This window comes from Hemicordylus capensis, chromosome 1, assembly GCF_027244095.1.
Source record: "Hemicordylus capensis ecotype Gifberg chromosome 1, rHemCap1.1.pri, whole genome shotgun sequence".
NCBI lineage: Eukaryota > Metazoa > Chordata > Lepidosauria > Squamata > Cordylidae > Hemicordylus > Hemicordylus capensis.
In genome coordinates this window covers 148626075-148650431 of record NC_069657.1, presented here as the reverse complement: position 1 = coordinate 148650431, position 24357 = coordinate 148626075, and the positions used below count along the sequence as shown (strand labels likewise).

Genomic DNA, 24357 nt, shown 5'->3' with positions numbered 1-24357 from the left:
AAATGGGCTTCTCTTTATCCCCTTTACAAGTAACAAACTTAGAACAGAAACAGGGTTGCCTGAGACAAATAAAGACGTTATTAAATAACTCTGCCTCTGAATATCCTAGTCTAGGTGCCGTGGTTAAATTTCTAGGCACCATGGCTCCCGGACACCAGGGATTTCTCAAGCCCCATTATAACTGAGCTTTGGGAAAAGATTACGTATAGTGCTGCTGTAAATATGGCCAATCAGCAAGAACATGCAATAGAGCAATTATGTGAAACTGTGAGTATGTACCATGGCAACAATCCCTGAAAGTGTCAGTTGTTACTTAAACAGTATTCAAACAGCCACCAAGTCTAGCATAGAACTATGTTCTCCTTTCTTGACAGAAAAGACCAGTTTTTTTAAATCTCCAAGTCTCATAGGAACATAGGAAGCTGGCCTATACTGAGTTAGACCATAGGTCCATCTTGCTCAGAACTATCTACACAGATGGCAGCAGCTTCTCCAAGCTGCTTACACATAAGTGGAACAAAAGCAGAACACTGCTCCCTTGATCATAATAGCAACATCCAAACTAGGTGTAGGATGATTTACTAGGGATGTGCATGGAACTGGGTGGAGGACGTTCAAAGGCAGCAGAGGTTGTCTTTAAGGGCGGGGGAGGGTACACTTACCCGCCCTCTGCTTTCCTCCCACCAGCGCTTGGTTTTTTGAAAGTTCGTTGAGGCGGCAGCGTACCTCCCTTGATTGGAAGTACCTGGAGGTACTCTATACGCCTGCATGTGTCAGGCACTTCCAGGTACTTCTGGTCAAGGGGGCAACAGGGCAGCAGGGAGGTGTGCTGCCTTCCTGATGGTCTTTCAAAAAAAGACGAGCATTGGTGGGGGGAAACAGAGGGAGGAGTAAGTGCACCCACCCCTGCCCTTAAAGACAACCCCTCCGTGCCTTCAAACTGGCAGAACTGCCAGTTCTGTGCACTTATGATTTACCAAGGAAATAAAATTGCAATTCCCTTATATTATTCACAGCTAACTGTCCAAGGAATATTTTCACCACGCACGTCATAGTTCTCAGAATTGTCCAAAAGACTTTATGTGGTGCATCTTCTAACGAACAGAGTTGTGAGAGCAGCAATAAATTACAATCTCAAACTACTTACAGGTGAAACTCGGAAAATCAGAATATCGTGCAAAAGTCCATTAATTTCAGTAATGCAAATTAAAAGGTGAAACTGATATATGAGACAGACGAATTACATGCAAAGCGAGATAAGTCAAGCCTTAATTTGTTATAATTGTGATGATCATGGAGTACAGCTCATGAAAACCCCAAATCCACAATCCCAGAAAATTAGAATATTACATGGAACCAAGAAGACAAGGATTGAAGAATAGAACAGTATCGGACCTCTGAAAAGTATACAGTGTACTGTGCTTGACTGGCCAGCAAACTCGCCTGACCTGACCCCATAGAGAATCTATGGGGCATTGCCAAGAGAAGGATGAGAGACATGAGACCAAACAATGCAGAATTGCTGAAGGCCGCTAATGAAGCATCCTGGTCTTCCATAATACCTCATCAGTGCCACAGGCTGATAGCATCCATGCCACGCCACACTGAGGCAGTAATTGATGAAAAAGGGGCCCAAACCAAGTACTGAATATATATGCATGCTTATACTTTTCAGAGGTCTGATATTGTTCTATTCTTCAATCCTTGTCTTCTTGGTTCCATGTAATATTCTAATTTTCTGAGATTGTGGATTTGGGGTTTTCATGAGCTGTACGCCATGATCATCACAATGATAACAAATTAAGGCTTGACTTATCTCGCTTTGCATGTAATGCGTCTGTCTCATATATCAGTCTCACCTTTTAATTTGCATTACTGAAATTAATGGACTTTTGCACGATATTCTGATTTTCCGAGTTTCACCTGTATAATAAAACTACCATTTTTTGCCCAAGATGTCCCAAAACAACACAATAAGGATGCTTTGACTGCTTCTATTATTGTGGGGGGGGGCGGTTTTCTCCAATCTCATTAGCAACACCACAAGAAAGGTTCCTGTGAACATCTTTAGCATAGAAAGGAAGGAGCTGTACACTTTCTACATTTTACTGTAAAACCAGGGAAGTAAGAATTCCCTATTATGTCACTAAATCATAGGAACATAGGAAGCTGCCATATACTGATTCAGACCATAGGTCCATCTAGCTCAGTATTGTCTGAACAGACTGGCAGCAGCTTCTCCAAGGTTGCAGGCTGGAATCTCTCAGCCCCACCTTGGAGATGCCAGGGAGGGAACTTGGAACCTTTTGCTCTTCCCAGAGCAGCTCCATCCCTAAAGGGAATATCTTACAGTGCTCACACATCAAGTCTCCCATTTGTATGCAACCAGGGCAGACCCTGGTTAGCTCAGGGGACAAGTCATACTTGCTACCACAAGACCAGCTCTCCTCTTCCTACTTAACATTAAGCCCAAAGACATGTAATATGATTTTGCCCTTGATTGCTTGATAATAGCAATAATAAAGGCCCTAGAGAAGATAATAAAGGCCCTAGAGAAGAGAACACAGAAGGAAATGTGGTTTCAGTGCTGCTTATGAGTGATTATGCTACAAATAAAGAAGATGGGATAAACCATCAAGTTTGAAACATGGGAATAAAAAAAAGAGATATGATGAACCAGTATTTCTAAGTACACTTGGAATTTCCATTCACTGCTATGGCTTCCAAACAGGGGTAAACTAAATATATGAAAGGCAAACCGCTTTGCAACAGTATTGGAAAGGAAATATAAAAATGTGAAATGCTTAACATGTCTCAGCTTGCCTTGCCATCTATAACTCAGAATATACAACACTGCTGCAAGGAACAGGATTACCATAGTTAACAGTCAAGCTCATTTTCTTAATCCCCAGGTAAAAACAGAAGGCATCTTCTACTAACTTCACTGGTAGTGAAGAATCACTCATTTGTTTGGATACATTTACATATATTACTTTGTTGTAACTCTTCAGCAACAGAACCCAAGCCCCACAATATCACCTCCACACATCTTTGTTTCTCTAGTAAGTAGCTATCCTTCCCTATTGTTGCCTCCTCATTTTGTTGCTATCTTCCATTGCTACAAAATTATTCCTCTAACTCTAGTACATTTCTTATCCCTTTCAGCATGAAGCACAAGCTTACAGTCTTCATTTTCAAATTATTAAATCTTTGTCTGCCCTGATAAAATTAGTTTTACAGCAGTTTAACCATCATAGTAATCTCCAAAGAATTGTTGTAAGAGTTGTTTGAGGAGGATACTGAATTCCCTGACAGAGCACCCTAGTCTGTTGGCAGAATTATACTTCTAATAGTATTTAGCATGTATATGACATGTCTGAGTGTCCAAATTATTTCACATATATTATCTTGTTCTAGTCCTTCAACAATCTGTAAATTGTTGCCAGCCGGCTCCCCCACCCCACACAAACACAAACACAAACCCGCCCCCTATCTTGGAAACTTTGGCTTTTAACTAGAACAAGACTGAGCAGAACCTGTGCAAAGACAAGCATTTGATTCCAGGAGGGAAGCAACCTTCATTTGGTTCAAACTGCTTATGTCCTGCAAACCTGGAGAGGTGATGCACCCATCCTGAATTCCTTGCATTCTTGATTAAACCAGAGTTCCAGGCAAAACAGGCCAGGGGTCTTGAACAAAAAAATGGTTCCTAGAAACTTGGGCAGCCCCATTCTAAATTGCAATCAAGGAAAGCTTCTAGGCAACTACTCAGATCTGGTACAACAAAATCCTTTGGTCTTGGGATCCATCTGAATAAGGACCAGACTACCACACATTTCCTCCAAATCCTGCACCAGAAGATTCCCTATTATCTCTTGTAACTTGCCTAGGGAGCAAGAGGTTGCTGGTTCGAATCCCCATTGGTCTGTTTCCCAGACTATGGAAAACACCTATATCAGGCAGCAGCGATATAGGAAGATGCTGAAAGGCATCACCTCATACTGCGCAGGAGATGGCAATGGTAAAGCCTTCCTGTATTCTACCAAAAGAAAACCACATGACTCTGTGGTCACCAGGAGTCGACACTGACTCAGCAGCACAACTTCACTTCACTTCTTGTTTTCCTGCCTTTATAGCCCCATTAAGAACCCTTACAGAAAAACCCTAGAGGCTTCCCTTTGTGTTTTCTGGACAGGGGACAGAAGCAGTCCTTCTCCTCCACTACTGCACTGGGAAATCAAGTGCTCTGTGAACACACTCCCTTACCTCACTTTCCCTCAGTATGCTCAAGTTGATGCTCCACTGAGCCAGTCTCCCTTCCCGTGTTTCCAAGCAGCCCCCATTGCTCCCCCTCACACCAACTGACACAATTAAGATTCTGCCCACCCTAATTACCTGGGAAGTTCTATGTGCTAAAGTGCTAGAGTGGTTATAGGCTACAACTGGAACCCTGGCCTGTGGAGTCCAGAAACTCTGGCTGGGCCATTCCTTGTGTGAGCTTGCTACAGGCTACCCCTGTACCCGATCACCTTGAAAACCACACTGCTCTCTTTTGCTAGCTACTGGCATAAGGAGTGCCTTTGCTCTGAAACTTAGTGCCAATGCAGTACCTTTGGTGTCACCTACAAGATAGGTATAAAGAACAGGTATAAAAGCTGTTCTTTATCTTTATCTCTCTTCCCCTCTCCCCTTTGTCACATTCCAACACTCATCAGCTGCTTGGCTAACCCCCTCCCTAGAATTGCCTCCACTCCCTGTGCAACTGAGATCATGCTGAGGATGCCAAAAACCACATATTTACATTGTGCCTCTACTTTATACAAAAAACCTTTATTTTCAAAAGTCTTGCTCCAAGTCTGTTTGCTCCTCTGGGGTACGCTAACCTTGTCCTGCCTCTGTCTGGACTGCAATCCTTTTGTTATTCGGCCTTCCAAGCTATAAATCCCCCATTTTGGTCTCCAAATATAGGTGCATTAGCACAACAACGAAGTAGGGCGGTACTATTATTCCCACTTTACAGATGAGAGACAGAGTATGGCTTGCCTGAGAACACATAGTGAGTTCATAGCAGACATAAGATTCAGACTGAGTACTTCCTGCACAATCTTTTAGCTACTATACTACACTCATGTCTCCCTAGGGAGAGGCATGACAGTAAAATTCTACAAAGGTTTGTGCTATGGAATCTCTTTGCCATGAAATTCCCTGCATCAAAAACCAACTTTTGGTTCTCAGTTTGTCAAGACATTTTTCTATCCTCCCCATAAACCCATTCTCAGAAGCACCATTTGCAAAAAAATCTCTCTTAGCTCTATGCATCTTTACTATTCATGCATTCCTTCCCCAGCACTGTTCATCTAATGTAGACTGTCAACCTCTGGGCAGGGGCTACATCATTTGTACATTCTGCACAGCACCAAGCCTAACACTGGTATTACGTAAATATTAAATAGTAGTAACAGTGATAGTACAATTACTACTCACAGGGAGAATGCTAGTCAGAGCCAAGGACAGATAACTTAGGTAAATTCCCTCCATTCCATCCACACTTTCCCCAGCAAAAATTAAACCCAGCTAAACCATGCTGAAAAAGTTGATTAAAATATTGTTTTGGATGCTGGCAACTGTACAGGAGAACTGGGATTTAATGCTAAATCTGAATTAGAATTAGTAAGGAACCAACATGCTTGAGGAGATGGCAAAACATCACTGTAGCAGTGGAAATAGCCCTCTTCCTCCATCCAGAGGAATCCTTCTGATGTGAGAAATTAGAGCAGAGCTACATGGATGCCAACTTGCAAGTAACAGAATTCTAGGCATGAGAGGCTGTTAGGAAAGCAAGAGGATTTTCAGTTTTCAAAAATATGTTTTACTAAGTGACAAGCTAAGATCGTACACTGAAACAAAGCCAAGCACTACTGGTGACACAATAAAATGAGAGATCCTCACATTTCACTGCCCACAACTGGTGTTTATGAGTTACTGAGCTGGGAAGCAAAGTTCTTTCAGTGGTATTATATTAACACTTCCCTGGGGTCTCTAATACACCATATTTCGGCAAGACATTCTTGGTGTTCTACATATATAAGGCAGTCTGGGGAACAGGGCACAATATACATCAAGAACCAACCCACCCCGCTTTCAGGTCTTCAGATTGGATCATCAGTATCTTGATCAGTATCTGTTCCAGGAATACCTGAGTGGGGAAGTCAAGTGCAGCCCTGGACTCAGTGGAAGTACTTAGCCACTGTTTTTCTGAGTTTTATTTTATCATGTGTGAGATATTAATAATGACCTATCAGATTGCTGTGGGGATGACTATGACAAAGTGACCATATTCTGAGCAACGGTTGATAGAGAATGCATCTCTGATGGGGTTAGCATATTCTCCTAACCCCACCCCCGCAATAAATTAAAAATAGAATAAATAAGAGTAGTCCAGTACGTCAAACTGCTAAGGCGAGACAGACTAGGTGGGGACCGTGAGTAAAGCGTTTGACGTTTAAGCGGTCAACGCCGGGTATCCCGTCCCATATATCACTCGATTCAGCCCATCCATGTGTAAAGCTAGCACGGCAATAGGGCGGGTCTGCCGCTGGGTTGTGAACTACACATGGGCCCGAGGGCAGACCCGAAACCAAGCAAAACAAGATCACTAACCCGCGGCAGAGGAAAAGAGAGGGCGGGGTGGGTGGGGGGGAGAATGGCAACCAGCCCCAGTTACCACCCGACCACTTCCGTGACACTCTTGAGGGCAGATGTTTAAAGCAGGAAGGACCACGCACGCTCTCTCCTTTCTCCAGGCTGAACCTAATCAAGGCTTTATACGCAAAGGCCTCGCTCACACGGATCCCGCGCAATCTCCGCGCCTGAATCTGGCCTGGATAGTTACTACAAGATTGAATGCTCCCTTTCTCAGCCATGAGGGAGGAAGGCGAGAGAAGCCCGTCGTACAAGGGCGGCGGGGGGGAGGGGGGCTAACCCCTAGCACGCCCTGCTCCATAAGGAAGGGAGTCCCCTTTCCCTAACAGGACGGTTCTGGTGGGGGCGGGGAAGGCAGGCTGGAGCCTTCCAAAGGGAGCTCAGAGCGTCTTCTTCAGACGATCTCGAATCCCACGGGAACGCCTGAGAAAAGGAACCACCCAAACTCCAGCACTGATCTGCGTTCTGGGGCAGGACCGACGGAGAGACGAGGCAAGGAGGACAGTCTACGGGAGCGGTGGTCGGGGAGGGGATATTTCTGTCTGACTTACCGGCTCCGGGGCGGGCGGTGGCTTGCCCCCCTCCGGCCCGGCCCGAACCGCCCGCCGTTACCATGGAGACACTTCCGGCCAAGGCGGGACCAGAATACCTCGTGCTACGTCTTCCAGCCTGCGCGCGCCCGCGCGCACAAACACACAGCTCGGCTCTGTAGGGTATTGTCGAATAGAAAGGGGCGGAACTTCCCGGCTGTGCCCGGCGTAAGGAAAGAGCGGGAAGTGTGCCGCTAAAGATTGCAGCCACCAATCATCATACACCACACCATTCCCCCCCCCCCGGACTTCCCAGCATACAGTTCACTCTAGAGGCCAAATAAAAAAAGAGAGAGGGAGGGGAAAGGGTGGGGTGGCCGGCAGAGGGCAGAACCTATTTTCGCTCCGAGAGCGCATTTCCCAGCATTCCAGAGAAACGAGGTAGGTTGCGATATTTCCGGGAGGGGAGTAATCAAAGAGGGTAGGATGGGCCCGTCACTGAATTTCTTGATTCAATTAGCACCCTATGGCCATTGTGCAATGACGTCATCGTGCCCAGGAGCGGAAGTGGGTGGGAGGAAAGTGCAAGAGTTTCCTTGTTTGTAGCAAAGAAGGTGGAGTCTACCTGCTGTTTTCGGCATTTCGGTACTGCTTACCCCTTTTATCCTCTGTCTTTTTGGACGGGTTATTCTCTTTCTTTCTTGTCTTCAGTCAAGGTTGCTTTTGTCTTTTCTTTTTCTACTTTTCCTGAGTGCTTTTTCTGTTGTTTTCTAGTCACCCGTAGGTGCTAGAGCCCTCCCCTTCCTTCTCACTCAGCCCTTGTGGGGGTGCTGCATCCCTTCTCTGGTAACATCTATGTTATGATACCATAGTCTCTAATCCTGTCTTTTTCCTAACAGGTAGGATTCCTTTTCTGCCCCCACTAGTAGCACCATGGAGTTTCCAGATTTAGGTGCCCACTGTTCGGAACCGTCCTGCAAACGCCTTGGTAAGAAACTGTTTCTAGCTGCATGGCCCATGAACTTCCTCCCCTGCTTGTTCCCCAGTCCTTAAGGGTTTGGACTAAGTGGGGCATGAGCAGGACCAAAATTTCTGGGTGCTGTTTTTAGCTGTAAATTGAAAACCAGGATTTTTTCATTTTCTCCATAAATGGAGAAATTTCCTCCCACTGGAAGTAATGTGGCTTGTGATATGGGCTTATTGTGGAATGTCATCTATGGGAGGCATTGTTATGTCAAGTCTAGTATTTGCCCTATGGCCATGTGGTGTGCTTTGAAGCTGAATTTAAGTGGAGGACATTCTGAAAAGGGTTTTCCCCCAAAATAGGCCTTAGACATGTTTATCAGAGCTGTGTTTATCAGACACATCAGCAGACAAACAGATCGTTGTTTTTCTTCAAAGTCATTTGTATTCTCAGTACTCCATCCCGTGTTTGGTAAGCACCTGTGGCAATTGGCTTTACAACTTCCTGGTAGGATTCACAGGTAATTTCTGTGGCCTGCTGCACATGTCGCTTGGATAATATGGATGGTTATAGCCATAGCCAACAGAAAGACCATAGCTTAGTTGTAAAGCAACTACATGCTTTGCATATGGGTATTAAAGATGCTGCCTGAGTTCTGGTAATGCTTGATTGTTGCTACATAGAATTATTCTAGAAAGCAAACAGACAAGCAGGTGCTTCTCTATGGATTTGGACTCTTGGTATTTAGCACAGTTGAGAATAATCTTGGTTGCTTTTGTGCTTTGATTAATGGCACAAATCTTATTCCCAGAAGAAACCAAGCAAGCAAGTTCTAATGATCATGACATAGCCCTTGTTTTTGTACTAGCTTTACCTGTCTCCTGTAGACACATCCCATATACAGTCAGTCTCAGACAATAAGACTGAACGGCTTAGCAGGGGCATAACAAGGCTGGAGTGGGCCCAGAGACAAAATTTTAAAATGGGCCCCTCGCTGATACACACACACACACACACACACTTCACATGTGACTTGCCTCTGGGGGGCCCCTTGAGGCGTGGGGGCCCCCAGGCAGCCGCCCCCCCTTGCCTAATAATGCCCCTGCGGCTTAGCTTCAAGTTAAATAAATATCACCATGGCTTCTTAAGTTTGGAAATAGTAGTGGGTATTGCATGCTTCAGACAGAAGGCTTTCTGCTCCACAATAATGAAAATATGTGTCTGAACAGAGGGATGTTCATGGAACCAGTGGGGGCCTGTTCAATGGCAGCGTATCTCCCTGCAGCCCTGTTCCAATGTTGACTGGATGTGACCAGAAGTAGTAGCTGCGACTGTGTGCATCACATGTGCACATTGTGTACCCAACTGCGATGTGCGCAGTCACAGCTACTTCTGGTTACATCTGGTCAATGTTGGAACAGGGCAGCAGGGAGGTACGCTGCTGCCTTGACAGGCTTTTAGGGAATCATCGCCGGTGGGGGAAATACAGTTGGGGGAGTGTAGTGCATTCTCCCCCACACCCCTGTCATTGAACCTTTGAGCCAAACCGGTTCGTGTACATCCCTACCTGAACACAGAGAGATCAGGAACCTGCCAGTGATAAGAGTCATTTCAGGGATGCCTGGAGCTTTCTTCGGTGCTGTGTAGCGTGAAGTAGATGAGATACAAACTCACAAGGCTCCAGTCATGTGCACACGTAGTAGGAAGTAAGACCCATTGTGGGGGTTCTTATCAGTATTCTTTGAAGGAGAGAGCCCCACCCCTGTGTAGAGCTCTTGAGTACATATTGTTTGAGTGTCCAGTCTTTCATTGCACACCAGGTTTTTCTACAATCTTCACCACCTGTTATGCAATCTGTGACTCTTTTTCTTGGAAAGTATATTAATTTGTGTGTGTGTGAGCACCCCCTGGTTTACAAATGCATTTTGCTGATTCTTTTTTTAATTATGTTTTTAAGACCATGAATCAGATATGAATATGTTGCTTTATACTTGGGGCTATTTCATCAGGGACAGTGGGAAGGAGGACAAGCTGGATCCCTTTTCTGGTGGCTCTTCTTTTATCTGAGTCTGGTTTTATTCATTGCTCACTATTGGTACTCTCATTATGCTCAAATCTCTTCCTAAGTATTTATTATGCTCTTGGGTGCTGAAGAAAAAAAGTCACGTGCCCTTAAAATAAAGGAAAGTGGTAATTTCATGGCTGGGGTATCCAATAAAATGCCTGTCCATTGGATGGCTTTTGGGGGAGATGGTTCTAGCTCTTTGTCATCATGCCCTTTCCTGCTCCTCAGACTTTCTCCCCCTGAAATGTGATGCTTGTGAACAGCTGTTCTGCACTGACCATGTTGCCTATGCCCATCACAGCTGCACTTCAGCTTACAAGAAGGTGAGTGAAACTGCAGGGGGCAGAACTTAGAATTGGGTGCTTGGGGTGCTCTGTTCTACATCAGATGGAGTCCCAGCATTTATTTATTGTTTTAATACTGCCTTTCCCTATTTAAAACAAGTCCAAGGTGCCTAGCAATAAAACAAAGAGCAGACAATATATAAACTAATAAATTAACAACTCCAGAGTCCCGACTAAAAAGACCAGGAAAATATCTGATTAAAACTGGCTTGAAAAAGCCAGTCTAAACAAAAATATTCTCAACAGCTGCTTAATACCAGGCAGAGAGTAAACATGATGTTCTTGTGTCCAAAGAGCAAAGAAGCAGGGGTTACCTTGTTGTGTTTGGCTGCAAATCCAGAAAGGGCAAACAAAAAGGAAGGCTATGCCCTTGATAGCACTGTTCAGGGCTTGCTCCGGAATTTGTGATATTTTCACAACCATACTTTGTGAAAACTGTGTATTTATCCCAGATGACAACTTGCTGATGAGACTGGACACACTTGAGATTTTTGCACTGTCCTGGAAAAAAGATGCTCTGCTTATTAGGGATCAGGGAAAGGTATCATACATTACCTTTTGGAGGCACAGATTTTGCCTTCTTGTGCTCCTATCAGTGTAGAGAGGCATGTGGAGACTCATGAAGACAATTAGATTCTAGGACTCTCCAGGAGATATATCTGCTGACCTTGATGGCTGCTGTCTTAATGTTCTGTTTGACCTATGAGCAGTGTTCTTTGGAGCAGGGATTCCCAGGCTTTGTTGGCTACTACTCCCATCATCCCCAGCTGCAATGGCCTTTGACTACAACATCTGGGGATCCCTGTTACAAGGAACATTGCCTATGGAATACCCAGATTATGCCAGCCATCAGCACGCTTGTTCTCAGAGGTCCCCACCCACTGTTTGGAAGACTGCTGTGGAAGAACACTTTCACAAGTGCTGTCTAGTACAATTGTTAATGAGTAGAAAGTGACCTGGTGAACTCACTCTCCACCTGGAGACCAAGTCGTCCTGTGTCTGCTATTACAAACTTGCTACCTAGTTTGCTAACAAACTAGGTATCTCACATTTGATTTGTTTTGGAAACAAATTCAGGTTATGTACTAGTTCAGGCAAATAAAGATTTGGTCTTGTTTGTGTTCAGGCTTGGCGTGGCTCTTTGGTTCCAGGCCTATCTATAGAAGGGAGCAAAAAAAATATTTTTTTTAATCCTTTATTTTTGTAGATCCAGTACAACCTGAACTGATTTGACTCCTGATTCTAGTCAGTATCATCAGCTGATGCAGGCATATACTGCTGGTGACATGAGAGCAATTGCTTGCAAATTGGATCCCTAGTTGATGAAAGATAGCCTGTGAAACTGGATTCAGAACACTGAAGAATGTTGATGTCTAGTGTCCTAAAATGTGTTGGGTCATTCCCTGTTCAGAAAATCTAATCGTGATGTTGATTTCCCAGGCAGTTACTGAACTGCCTCCAAGTTTATCTTTCAGTGGAAGTAATTGAGAAGGTGGTTGCTTTGCATTTTCAAGGGCATGTGGTTGCTGTTAGCTCCTTGGACACCTGCCAGTATGTACTTCAACTTGAACATGGCATTAGTGCTGCATTTGTGGTCTTAAATGGTGATCTCTGCCTGGAGATCAATAGGAAACCTTGTACCCTGTTGATCTTGGATATTGCTTATCATGAGGTATTGGTAAAATGGCTGCAGGATCTGACATAAGAGTGTGTGTGTGTGTGTGTGTGTGTGTGTGTGTGTACACTTGAGTTCAGCGAATTTTAACAGAAGAGTAGTGAAAGCTCAGGGGATGGTAGAAAGAGGTTGCTCATCATCCTATAAAGTGAGGGTTGTTTGGCCATTCTGGCTGGGGATGATGGAAGTTGTGGTCCAATAGCAACTGGAGACCCAAGTTTGATAACTTCGGTTCTATAGGATTCTCTTTTGCCTGACTCAGGATCATCGGACAACATCTTCTGGCAGTTTGGGCTTTGGTGCCATTTCTATATACTGACAACACCCAGTTATGTGAGTTATTCCCATCTGACCCAGACAGTGATATAGGGCAGAAGATATTTCAGATATGTAGATATCTGCTATAGTTTTCCATGGTTAACTGTTTTAATTGCTTGATTTAAACTGTGAGTTTATTGTTCTGTTTCTGTGTAAACTGCCATGAGATGCCTGTTTTTGGCAGTATAAAAAAATAATAAATAACATTTATTTATTTATTAGATTTATATACCGCCCTTCCAAAATGGCTCTGGGCGGTTTACAGCACAATTAAAACAATTAAAACAAGTTAACAATTAAAATCAAACTATTAAAACACAATAAAAACAATTAAACAGCTAAAAACCCTGGAAATCAGGGCAACAGTTTGAAAAATTTAAAACAGTTAGTCAATCATTTAAAACTCTGGAAGGCCAGGCCAAACAGATAGGATTTAAGGGCTCTCCTGAAGGACAGTAATGATCTCAAATTACGAGTTTCTGCTGGGAGTGCATTCCATAGCCCAGGAGCAGCTACAGAGAAGGCCTGCCTCTGCGTCGCCACCAGATGAATCGGTGGCAACTGGAGACGGACCTCCTCGGATGACCTTAACATGCGGTGAGGATCATGTAGAAGATGACTCGGACCTAAGCCATTCAGGGCTTTAAAGGTAATAACAAGCACTTTGTATTTTGCCCAGAAACATATCAGCAGCCAGTGTAGTTGTTTCAAAACAGGCATAATATGTTCTCTCCGGGTTGCCCCAGAGACCAATCTGGCTGCCCCATTCTGAAGTTTCAGAATAATGAATGGAATGCCTGTCAAACTAGACATTTACAAAGATATCAACATTTTTTTTTCAGGTGACTATCCCAAGGAAGAGTGCATGCATATATAATAAATACATTGCTTTATTATATGCATGGTAAAACTAATGTTAGTCTTCAGGGCCTTCATTTGTTTTCTTTTGAAGTTTTTGCTTTTATGTCATATTGTCTGCTTTTAAGTTACCTTGTCTTAAAATGTTTACAAGTCCTCTGATAAAAATTATTTCTAAATTAAGCCTTAGATTTGTCAGAATATAATATTCAACTTGCACAAAGTGTGCTTTATTTTAATTTCCTCCAAAATCAAGTATTTTGGGTCAACTACTTCTGCCTATTGGGAAAAATTTTGAGATATTTATACAGCACAGTAAAATTACTATAGCATATGTTTTAAAGTTTCATTTGCTAAATAGAAGTCAGATAATCATGCTAAATCAGATTTACCCAATTGACTGAGAGCACTAGAAAATGTTGTCATTCAAAAATTCCCAGAAGACCCACGTCACTGGACCAGCCCATGATAGATTCAGTGCCTGACTATTGCTGGGGATGGGACTTCAGCGAATCCTGAAAAGCATTATTACATTTGGCAGGCCCAACTTAGCTGAACCTGTATTATCTGAAAAGCCAAGCCTAAAATAACCTAGTACAAAGCAGGCATCAGATAAGTCATTGGCTGGTCACTGCCACAGCACCTGCTTAGTTTCATCTGCACATCAACTCTGTACAAGATGGGTGTGCTAAGAGGTGTTCTTAGGGCTGCCTACAACTTTGGGAATTTCCTTCTCTGTGAGGCTTCTCAAACTTGGAGCTGGAGATTTTCTGGAAATGCTTCTTGTTTGGACTGGTTTTTGGTGATTGCCCCATAGAAGCCTAACTCCCACAGTAACTATTCTCGGGTTTGTTGGAAATGTAAGACCAATGTGGGGACATTCTATATCATATGTGCTGGACTTGCATTAAAGCACAATTCTGGAAGAAAATCCACTCTAAGATGCAAGAGATTTTAAAGATAAACTTTCCTTACTTACCTGAACTCTTTCTGTTAAACATGACTAAACCTTATATACCTACTAAACATACAGAGTTGTCTTTATACATGATTACTGCAGCCAGGATTCTTTATGCAGCTAATTGGAGATTACAAGCAGTCCCGACCTTGGGTGAATGGCTATTAAAGTTATGTGAATATGCCTCTATGGCTAAGATTACAGCTTATCTAAGGAACAATTCACATGAATTATTTGCTCTAACTTGGGAACCTTTTATAAATTTTAATACAGCATCTGGTCAACATCCACACCCAAGATTTGGGGGGTTTTTGAGTGCGAGGTTGATTAATTCATTATTCTTCTTTCTCTGCAATATCTGATGCGAGGGGGAGAGTTGGCAAGGGAGGGCAGCTGAATCTTGGATTGTTTCTTATAATTGGATTGTTACTTATAATTTCTGGAAGTTCAAGAAATGCTGTTTTTATTTTTTTAATAAACAAAAATGATTTGAAGAAGAAGCCTAACCCTCATCTTCACTCAGTATCCTACTCCATGAAGGCTGCCCAGTGGTCAGGGGAATGACCGCTCTGCAACAGGTCAACCTCTGTTCTGTCCCCAGGATGTGCAAGTCCCTGTGTGCCCACTTTGCAACACACCCATCCCGGTGAGGCGAGGAGAGATGCCTGACGTTGTAGTGGGGGCACACATTGACCAGGATTGCAAGTCGGACCCAGCTCAGCGTAAGCGCAAGGTAGGAGGCTACAGTTGCCTGCTCTGATCAGATCTTATGTATTCTGAACCCACTATAACAGGGCTGCTCAACTTTGACCCTCCTGTAAGATGTCCTACAACTCCCATAATCCCCAGCCACAGTGGCCATAGCCAGGGATTATGGGAGTTGTAGTCCAAAAACAGCCGGGAGGGGGCCTAAATTGAGCAGGCCTGCACTCTAATCTGATAAGCCCAGAGCCTGAATGGTGTGTCGGTCAAAGGTTCCTCGTGTTGAGTGAGAGAAATGTGTTGCCAAGCCTCAGTAGGCGCTGGGACATATCCCATACGCAGAGCATGGCATGGCTCGGATTGCTAGGACAGAACAAATTGCTGTTCAACGATTAGGATAACTCTGGGGGTTGGATGGAGTGCACTGGAAGGACTGAATAGCAAAGGAGCATATCCGAACTGAGTGGCATCATCATACATTTATTCATTTGCAAACAGCCAAATTAGTCCCAAGTAGGTTTGAAGAGCAAGGTTAATAGTACTCTAGGATCACTACTCCATCACTTAGAGGCTTAAGACCTGTGGGCTGCCTAGTCGCTTGGATACAAAGCAGGTAGATGCTGGTACCATCTGCCAGGTGGTTTGTTACCAAGCCGTCTTAACTGTCTCAGTTGTAATTGTGCCAATTTACCTAGATCTTCACCAACAAGTGTCAGCACCCTGGCTGCAAGCAACGGGAAATGATGAAGGTTCTTTGTGACCAGTGTCATGGCAACTTCTGCCTCAAGCACCGGCACCCACTGGATCATGACTGCGCCGGGGCCGGGCATTCCCTCTCCAAAGCAGGGTAAAGGCGATACGGGGGGCGGGGGGGGGCTTTCCTGGACATAACTTTGTATGTGAGAGAGGCACAGACAGAGATGGAGAGAGAGAGAAATGTGGTGACTTGGAGATGTGTGCTCATCTGTGGGGACAGTGGTACATATCTCCTTCCCCATCTCTGGTTGCTGAAGCATCTCACTTGCAAGGTGATGCCTGCTCTTCCTCTGACACTAAGTTGCCTGCCACTTGGGCTTTGCTCAGCTGGCTGCACGTGCAACTCTGGTTAGTTGCGCATGGAAGGCCCTGAAATAACCCATATGTTACTGAGCCGATGGGACTGGATCAGTTACCTCTTTCTGGCACTCTTGGTCGATGGGGGAGGCTGATGCAGTGATAAGGGTGATACTCTATTACCAACAACAGTCCTCCCTGCTTCAGGAATGCTGCTGTTGCCAGGACTCAAAAGTCTGCTAAAGCATCCACAAGTGCCACATCCAGCAGTGGAGCCATGAGATCTGCTGCCAGCCTGCCAGCCTCCAGCAGGTACAACAATGACTCAAATCTGCATTGTTCCCTACCCTATGTTCTTCTCCTTGCATCTACAGCCTACAATACGGCCTACAAGAGGTACTGTAACTACAGGAGGTACTGTAATGATGCTTTCCTCCCCCATCTACAGCTTGTCCAGTAATGTCCTGGAACCAAATGTGCTCCATTGCCCCTGAGCATGTATGTCGGTCTAAAACTAGATTCCAGTTACACAATAATATAGGAAGCTGCCTTCTACTGAGTCAGACCATTAGTCCATCTAGCTCCGTATTGCCTACACTGACTGGTAGTAGCAGCTTCTCCAAGGTTTCAGGCAAGAGCCTTTGCCAGCCATGCCTGGGGATGCCATGGAGGAAGCCTGGAACCTTCTGCATGCAGATGCTCTTCCTCTGAGCTATGGACCCATCCCCTAAGGGGAATATCTTACAATATATGCATGTAGTCTCCCATTCAAATGCAAACCAAGATAGATCCTGCTTAGCAAAGGGGAAAACTTGTGCTTGCTACCACAAGGCCAGCTCTCCTTCCTTCCTTCTTCTTCAAGGCACAAAAACCTCCAGGAGTTCAGTGAGCATCTGAGTACTTACTCTTTGTGCTGCAAGTCAGGCCCTAGTGGATCATGCCAGTGGATTCCCCTCTGCAATGTATGTGCCTCACAATTGTTATCTGTTGATCATTCTTCTCTTGCATGCAGAGGCACTGAGACAGAAAGAGCACATCAGTCCCAAAACACATCTTCACCAGTTGTTGCCCTGCAGAACGGACTGGTAAGTGGTACAACAAACTGGATATTTAAGCAGTTTATATGTAACTTGCTCCCTTTCTTATCATTGTCATGGGTTTTATGTGGGGGCTGACCTTTGAAGACAATCTGGAACTTTAAGTTGATCCAGAACACAGCTGCCAGGGTTTTGTCTGGGGCACTGAGGTTGGATTGTTCCGATCTTGTGCTAACTTTGACTACCTGGGTTCTGGGTTCAAGGGTTTCTGGGTTTCTGGGTTCAGTTCAAGGTACTGGTTTTGACCTTTAAAAGCCCTAAATGCCCAGGCACCAGGATAGCTAAAGAACTGCCTTCTACCATATGAACTTACCTGGGGCCTTTATTCCTCTATGGGGCCCTCCTTTTCCCACCATGAGAGATGCAGTGGGTGTCCATGAGAGATGGGGTATTCTGAGCTGTGGCACCCAAACTATGGAATGACCTCCTTAGGTCACCTTACGCCTGGCCCGCTCACTGCCTGCCTTCTAAAAGGCAGGGAAGACTATATTGTTTAGATTAACATTTTTAAAATGAGTTGACTGGAAGTGTGCTATTTTGCTGTGCTATAAAGCTTTTATCAATGCAGTTCTCCTGCTTAGTGTCTGATTAAGTTCCATCAAGTCAGTGTCAACTCTTAGCAACCACCTAGACAGATTCTCTCCAGGACGATCTGTCTTCAATTTGTCCTTTAAGGTCTCTCAGTGGTGCATTCATTGCTGTCGTAATCGAGTCTATCCAACTGGCTGCTGGTCGTCCTCCTCTTTTTTCCTTCAACTTTTCCCAGCATTATGGACTTCTCAAGGGACCGGGGGTTTCGCATAATGTTTCTACAGAGTGGTTGTTTATGATTATGCTCTATCAAGAAATATACTAGATGCTTCACAAGATAAAACAAGTTGCCCCCGGCCTGAACTGTTTAGGAATGGGAATATGAGGGAATGAGAAAAAAATAATAGGCAAAAATACACATTTATTGACTTAAGATAAATAGTAATGTGGAAACAGCTTATGTTACAGAAATGGCTGTTCTAAGCTTAATTTTAGAAGTATGTAGGTTTAAAAGGACTAAGGGATGGGAAGGCTTTGCTTTTTAAAAAGAAAAAAATTATGAATGTTTGCAGGAAGAACATGGTTGGAGTAAAAAGACATCGGAGTAAAGGATGATGGGAATGCTAAGACTTGAGGCTGACATTCTACACTGCAGGTTGCCAGTCCAAGGGAAAGGCAAGGTCACGGTTTCCGTGGCACTTGGAACCCTGCCCATGCTTCAGTAGCAGCACCAGCTGGGTTTAAAGTACCACAGAAGCAGTGAGCTCATCTCTCCCTTGGATCGGTAGCTTGCTGTGTACAGTGTTAGCCAGAGACTACGAAGCAACAAGAAGAGTTCAGAATAGACTAGAATGACAAAGAAAGCTTGATGAGGGACAACGTTTCAAAAGTGAGAACCAAAATATTAAGCTGAACATAAAATTGGCAGCCAATAAATAGAAAAGTAGAAGGGAGTAATTGTATCCTGAGATATGTTGGGGGATATCTTCGTTTTTAAGCTTTAAGGCTTAGCAAATGAATATATCATTTTATGTTGCTTTTAATTTGCACCTATATGCTGGGACATAGTGACTTGCCAAGGGCCTCTTGATGAAGAAACATACATCTGCTTTCAGCCAGGTCTCCAAAGATGAAGTGAAATACTTCTTATATTTAACCATATTGGCTTTCAATGTGACACGGTTTGAGATTTTTGCAAAGCTATAGTTTTGCATTGCTGCTTCAAGTTTTAGTCAATAACTAGGAAAGGATATACTGTGGAGGTGAATGGTACATATTGGACTGGGATAATTGTGGAGGAGTGCTGGTAGATTTGTGTCTGGAAGTCTTGCCTGCTAGGAGCCCCACCCAATGCTGCTTCTTCAGCTAAAAATAAGTGCACATTTCCAGGAACATTTATGCTATTGCCAGAGCCTGAGAGAGGGAACTAAGAAGAATTTCCATGTCTGAATCTGCAGAAAACTCTCCTCTCCCCCTTCCTTTTCCTCATACATGCTCGCTTTCTGTCTGATTTGATTGGGTGGCAGGGAGGAGCAACTTAGCACAGGTAGTTTCGTTCTCTGGAAGGGTTGTGGGGAGGGGTGATGGTTAGGAGGAGGGATGATGGCTTGGGGAAGGATATCTGTGGGTAGCAATGGGGCTGGAACACTAGAGGTAAGAAAAGAATAAGAATCTATAAGCATTATTTTTTCTGGGACCCAGCATTTCTCTCAAGGAGTCTGGCTGCAACTGGCTAGAAACACGTATATATGTATGTTTGTTTTTAACTGAAAGGGGGAGTTGTTTACGGCCTGCTGGAGTCCTTGATCATATATTTGAGGGGTATATTCTGCTGTTTTGAGACTGCCACAATTTTCCCCACTCCAACATATGCGGATTTAGTTTTATACAAACATTGATGAAAATGCACAGGTGGTTGTGGGCTCCAGAAGTTTGTTTTGAACAAACAACAAACAAACCCTCAACTCCAAATCTTTGAAATATGCAATGTTCTTCAGGTGGAATGCAGAACCAAGACTGAGGCTGCTAGCCCAGTTCATACAGAGTAAACGTTTTGCATCCCATTTCAGAGTGAAGAGGAAGCACTGCAACGGGCCTTGGAGATGTCCCTGGCAGAGGCGGTGCCCAGCCAACCACCACCCCACAGGTACAACACAGTGGCAACTACCCTCAAGCACAGCTATTTTAGACCCTTACTTAAGCCATTGTGCCAGATTGCCTGCTTGAAGTCTGCATGCCTGGAAGACTGAGAGTGGTGAGGGAAACACTGCTTTAACAGTCATGTTCAGACAGTAGGATTCTCCTTGTTGGGTGCAGATCTGTTGATATGACTTTCTGATGAGTCATCATTGTGCAGCGTGTCTGGCTCATCCAGTGTGTTTATCTGAAATAGTACCCAGGAGGAGGAAGATCTGGCATTGGCTCAGGCTATTTCAGCTAGCGAGGAGGAGTACAGGCGGCAGCAGCGGCAGCAGCAGCAACAGCAGCAGGTGAGCAAGATGAGGAATTCCCTGAACTACTGTCTCCCATCCAACTGTGCGTAGCCTCAGTGGGCTATGGAAGTCTTTGCTGTAAATTTGTCTTCTACCATCAGGGATGTCCAATGCAAGGTCAATCCAGGTATTGAAACCAAACAAGAACAATGGCTTCTTCTGTGACTGTGTGGTTTTTTTCTCAACAGCTTCAGCATCCTCAATAGTGGATGTTCCTCTGGCTAGGGATCCAGCCTAGGTTTGCTGAATGCTTTTTGAAGGGCATTAACCAGAATGAATCATCCTGTACCAGCATGTGAGAGAAGCAGGTAGCTCAAAATCTCAGCAGACTTGCTGAGAGCAGATACATCAAGACTACTCGAGCAGATAAATAAATCTTTAAGCACCTATCATTCATTCTAATTGAATTGATATCCTGCTCTTCCTCTGAGGAGCTCAGAGCTGTGTACGTGGTTATTTTTATCCTCACAACAACCCTGTGAGGTTGGTTAGGCTGAGAGATACATGACTGGCCCAGAGTCACCCAGTGAGTTTCATGGTTGAATGGGGAGTCGAACTTGGGTCTTCCTGGTCCTAGTCCAACACACTAACTTTCTTTCTCTGTCTTTACAATGCATGTTTAGATATGGGAGATTTGAATCCATGGCAGCCTTTAAGTAGGGAAGCAGTGGGGTGGTGGTTCTTAACAGGCTAACAGCACATAAGGGCTGTGTATGTAATGGTCATCCCAGTCGGGGGAGTGGGGTGGGGCACAAGTGGAGAAGAACTGACTCCAGCTTCTGGTGATGCTAAACTCAACATGCTTTTGTTTTAGGCTCGAACTTCAAAGCCATCCAATTGCCGTCTGTCCTGAGCACAGCAAGCATCTGTCAGCATGAGAAACTATGCCTGGCCACTGTGGTCCGTCCTCTGTGCCCGCAGGGGTTACCTCCCTCTGCTGCTGCGTCAGGGCTACTTACAATGAACCAAAGGCTGCACCCCTCTGCCTGGCCCTCGTAGAGTGTCTTTTCACCACACAGCGGTTGCCACCTCACACTGTGACCATGTGCGCCTTTGGGGGACGTTGGCAGCATTTCTCTCCCTGGATGAAGCCGTGACAGCCTTGGGGTAATACTCCCCAGTTGCTCCACCCAAGCGTATAACCTGGCAGGGGGCGGACTGGCAGGCAACATCAGATTCAATTGGTTTAAGCCTCAAATTATTACTGTGTGGAGATGTCCCGTAGCTGAGGGGAGTTTGAGGAAGTCGCGGCCCTTGCCTGCCTCTCTCTCAGCCTGTGGCAGTCCTGCAGTTGGACAATAGGTGGTGCTAACTGCTTTCAGAGTGGGGATTTTGACGCCTCATTCTTGGTGCTGTGCTTCTTCTAAGCTACCTGTTTGTTTAAGTGGGGAAGGGGACACATTCCTAGAGCGACTGTTGCACAGGTCGCCAGCCAAATGTTGTCCTAGCTGCTTCAGCGGCAACATTCAGATAACGAGAAGCACAATGCAATGTGAAAGTTGTGCCGGTTGAGGAGTTCTGTAGGACTGTTGCAACAAGCAAAGGTCTCTTTCAGTCTTCCCCTACTGGGAGGCAGAGTCTGCTTCCTCCCCTTCTGGGTTGAATTGACACTCTCTTGCTGCCAGCCCTGTGTCAGAACCCTGACACTTTGCCCCCTCTTGGAAAGTCTGCCAAAGATCAACACTGCAGTGAACGGTAGGCTGCCCTGTAGTGGTAGGGAAGAGGTCTTCTCCCAGTAGATGGCCAGCTTCTTGAGACTGCATGTTGCAAAGCTGGCCAGCCCCAGGTGGCACCCATACCTCAGTGACCACAAGGATGTCAATTTTCTTTCTGATGCATACTCTTGTCAGGCTCTGTCTTATCAAGCTGTAATGTTTTACAGCCTTGGGCTTCCAGCTCTCCACCCTGCAACAGCTATTCGTGTCTCTCCCTCTGCAGGCACCCCTTCATCATTTAGCATTCTGTGCCTTCGCTGTATCACCTACACAGCGCTGGAGCAAGGGGGGGGTGGGGTGGGCTCAGTGGCAGGGAATCTTGGGAAAGCTGATGGGAGCCAATAAACTCCGACTGAAATGGTTCGGCCTTCTGCTTTCTTGTCAACTTTTGTGTTTATTTGGGAGCACATGCAAGTTCATAAGTCCTGGAAGTTGGGAGAAGGGGCTCCTGTTTGGAGCTGCTTAAAGAGGAATAGCTCAGCACTTAGAGCTGGGAGTATTTTACACATAGGAAGCTGCCACCTACTGAGTCAGACCATTGGTCTATCTAGTTCAGTATTGTCTGTGCAGACTGGCAGCAGCTTCTACAAGGTTGGAGGCAAGAGTCTCTCCCAGCCTTATGTGGAGATGCCAGAGATGGAACCTTCCCAGAGCAGCCCCATATCTTGCAGTGCTCACACATGTCTCCCATTCAAATGCAAACCAGGGTGGACCCTGCTTAGCAAAGGAGATAATTCATGCTTACTACCACAAGAGCAGCTCTCCTTGCTCAGAAGGAACAAGTCTTAGGAAGTATCTTAACCCAAAGTGGATTGATATAAAACAGTAAGAAAAATGTCTGATTTAAATCAAGTTTCTTATTTTGGAATGCATATATTTCCTAAACAAGCATGCATACTAACCAGCTGCTGTACAAAATGCATTGATTTGCAAATAAAAGTCTTTAAACAACTACAGAGCATCATCCAAAACGTTTGGCCATGCAAAAAAAGATGACAGTGATACCTTATTGGCATTCTTTGTACATAGCCCCTGGTGGCGCAGTGGTAAAACTGCCGCCCTGTAACCAGAAGGTTACAAGTTCGATCCTGACCAGGGGCTCAAGGTTGACTCAGCCTTCCATCCTTCCGAGGTCGGTAAAATGAGTACCCAGAATGTTGGGGGCAATATGCTAAAATCATTGTAAACCGCTTAGAGAGCTCTGGCTATAGAGCGGTATATAAATGTAAGTGCTATTGCTATTGCTATATGCGTGCACACTCGACAAGCTTGCTGAATGGAGATCTAAAGCGACAGTTCTATGTGCACTTATTTGGAAGTAAGTCACATCAAAATTGAAGTGGGATTTGCTTTGGAGTAAACATGCAATTGGGCTGTAACACTCCAGAACTTTCCAGAAGAAGAGAAGAAGAAAGAACTGGTAGTTTAGAGGGGGAAGTATTGTTTCTCTTGGAGAGGAAAATAAATGTCCATGCTGTTTGGTAGAGTCATAAACATTAAAAACTTGAAACGACACACATTGCAGCAATCTAATACTTGGCATAAAATAGGAAAATAATATCCCCCTTATTTCAATTTAGTAGATTATCTTGGTGTACGGGATGGCACACCCTGTATCCTCATGCTTCCAACATGGTCATGCCTGCAGTCCAGTTGGAAGGCCACAAAAATGGATACACTACATGACTTATTGGCTGTATTCAGAGATAACAATAAACCATCATTTAGCATTGCTAGCTGATAGAACAAAGCAGGATTTATGTTTGGATGCAACAACAAATAGTTTAAGTATAAACAGAATCTGCAAGTTTCTTTTGCTTATACATGAGCCAGAGACTCATACTCATCATGTTAAATTGTGTTTCACCTGAATCTGTTCATTGTCTCATTTACAATGCTTTGCATAATTATTGGTTGTTTTCCCTTTGTTTTGGGGCTGGCTCTTACATAGCAAAGCAGTATTTGATTGTGTGTATTTAATAAATGATCATGATTCAGTTTTAAGGTCTTGTCCATCTTATTTCATGTAAACTGCTTTGAGAACTTCGGTTGGAAAATGGTGCACTGTGTAAATATTCGTCATAGTCATATATTATGCACAGGCTTTAAATGTATTTTAAAAATGAAATCTAAGTGTAACTTAAACTTTTTTTAAAACCACAAACTGATTTTTAAAAACTTAATTTAAATAATGTTAACGCCAAAAAATATTCCATCCTAGTTTATTCTGAGCACAGGAAGTTTAGGGCTTTCATATGGAGTCCTTCCTTGGTGCCTCTGAGAGGGAAGAAGAACAGTTCAGAGAACCCAGTCTCTCCTTGGTGCAACATTCCAAAGACAGTCCTGTTCGCAT

General features: G+C 44.4%; 2 protein-coding genes across 8 annotated transcripts in view; one reads left to right on the top strand and one right to left on the bottom strand.

The window, feature by feature from the left end:
• The window catches only part of TTLL4 (tubulin tyrosine ligase like 4), a 51605-nt gene extending 44196 nt beyond the window's left edge, over positions 1 to 7409 (bottom strand). The window contains exon 1 of the mRNA XM_053256762.1: positions 7254 to 7409. The gene's annotated coding sequence lies outside the window, so the exon portion shown is untranslated. The remainder of the gene's footprint in view (positions 1 to 7253) is intronic.
• A 154-nt stretch (positions 7410 to 7563) lies between these two features.
• ZFAND2B (zinc finger AN1-type containing 2B) lies at positions 7564 to 24008 on the top strand. Of its 7 annotated transcripts, none has more exons than XM_053256821.1 (9): positions 7564 to 7677; positions 8136 to 8220; positions 10490 to 10584; positions 15016 to 15147; positions 15812 to 15963; positions 16377 to 16481; positions 17182 to 17254; positions 19867 to 19943; positions 20190 to 24008. In XM_053256821.1, the coding sequence occupies exons 2-9, from the start codon at positions 8166 to 8168 to the stop codon at positions 20338 to 20340; spliced, it is 840 nt and encodes a 279-aa protein (XP_053112796.1). In that variant the 5' UTR covers positions 7564 to 7677; positions 8136 to 8165; the 3' UTR covers positions 20341 to 24008. The 7 variants fall into 7 exon arrangements, 6 of the variants coding, with proteins under 6 accessions (XP_053112796.1, XP_053112809.1, XP_053112794.1 ...); XR_008308747.1 differs by lacking the exon at positions 7564 to 7677 and having other exon boundaries at positions 7687 to 8220; positions 20190 to 20416; positions 21104 to 24008; XM_053256834.1 differs by lacking the exon at positions 7564 to 7677 and adding an exon at positions 7687 to 7846 and having other exon boundaries at positions 8132 to 8220.
• The last annotated feature ends 349 nt before the right edge of the window (positions 24009 to 24357 follow it).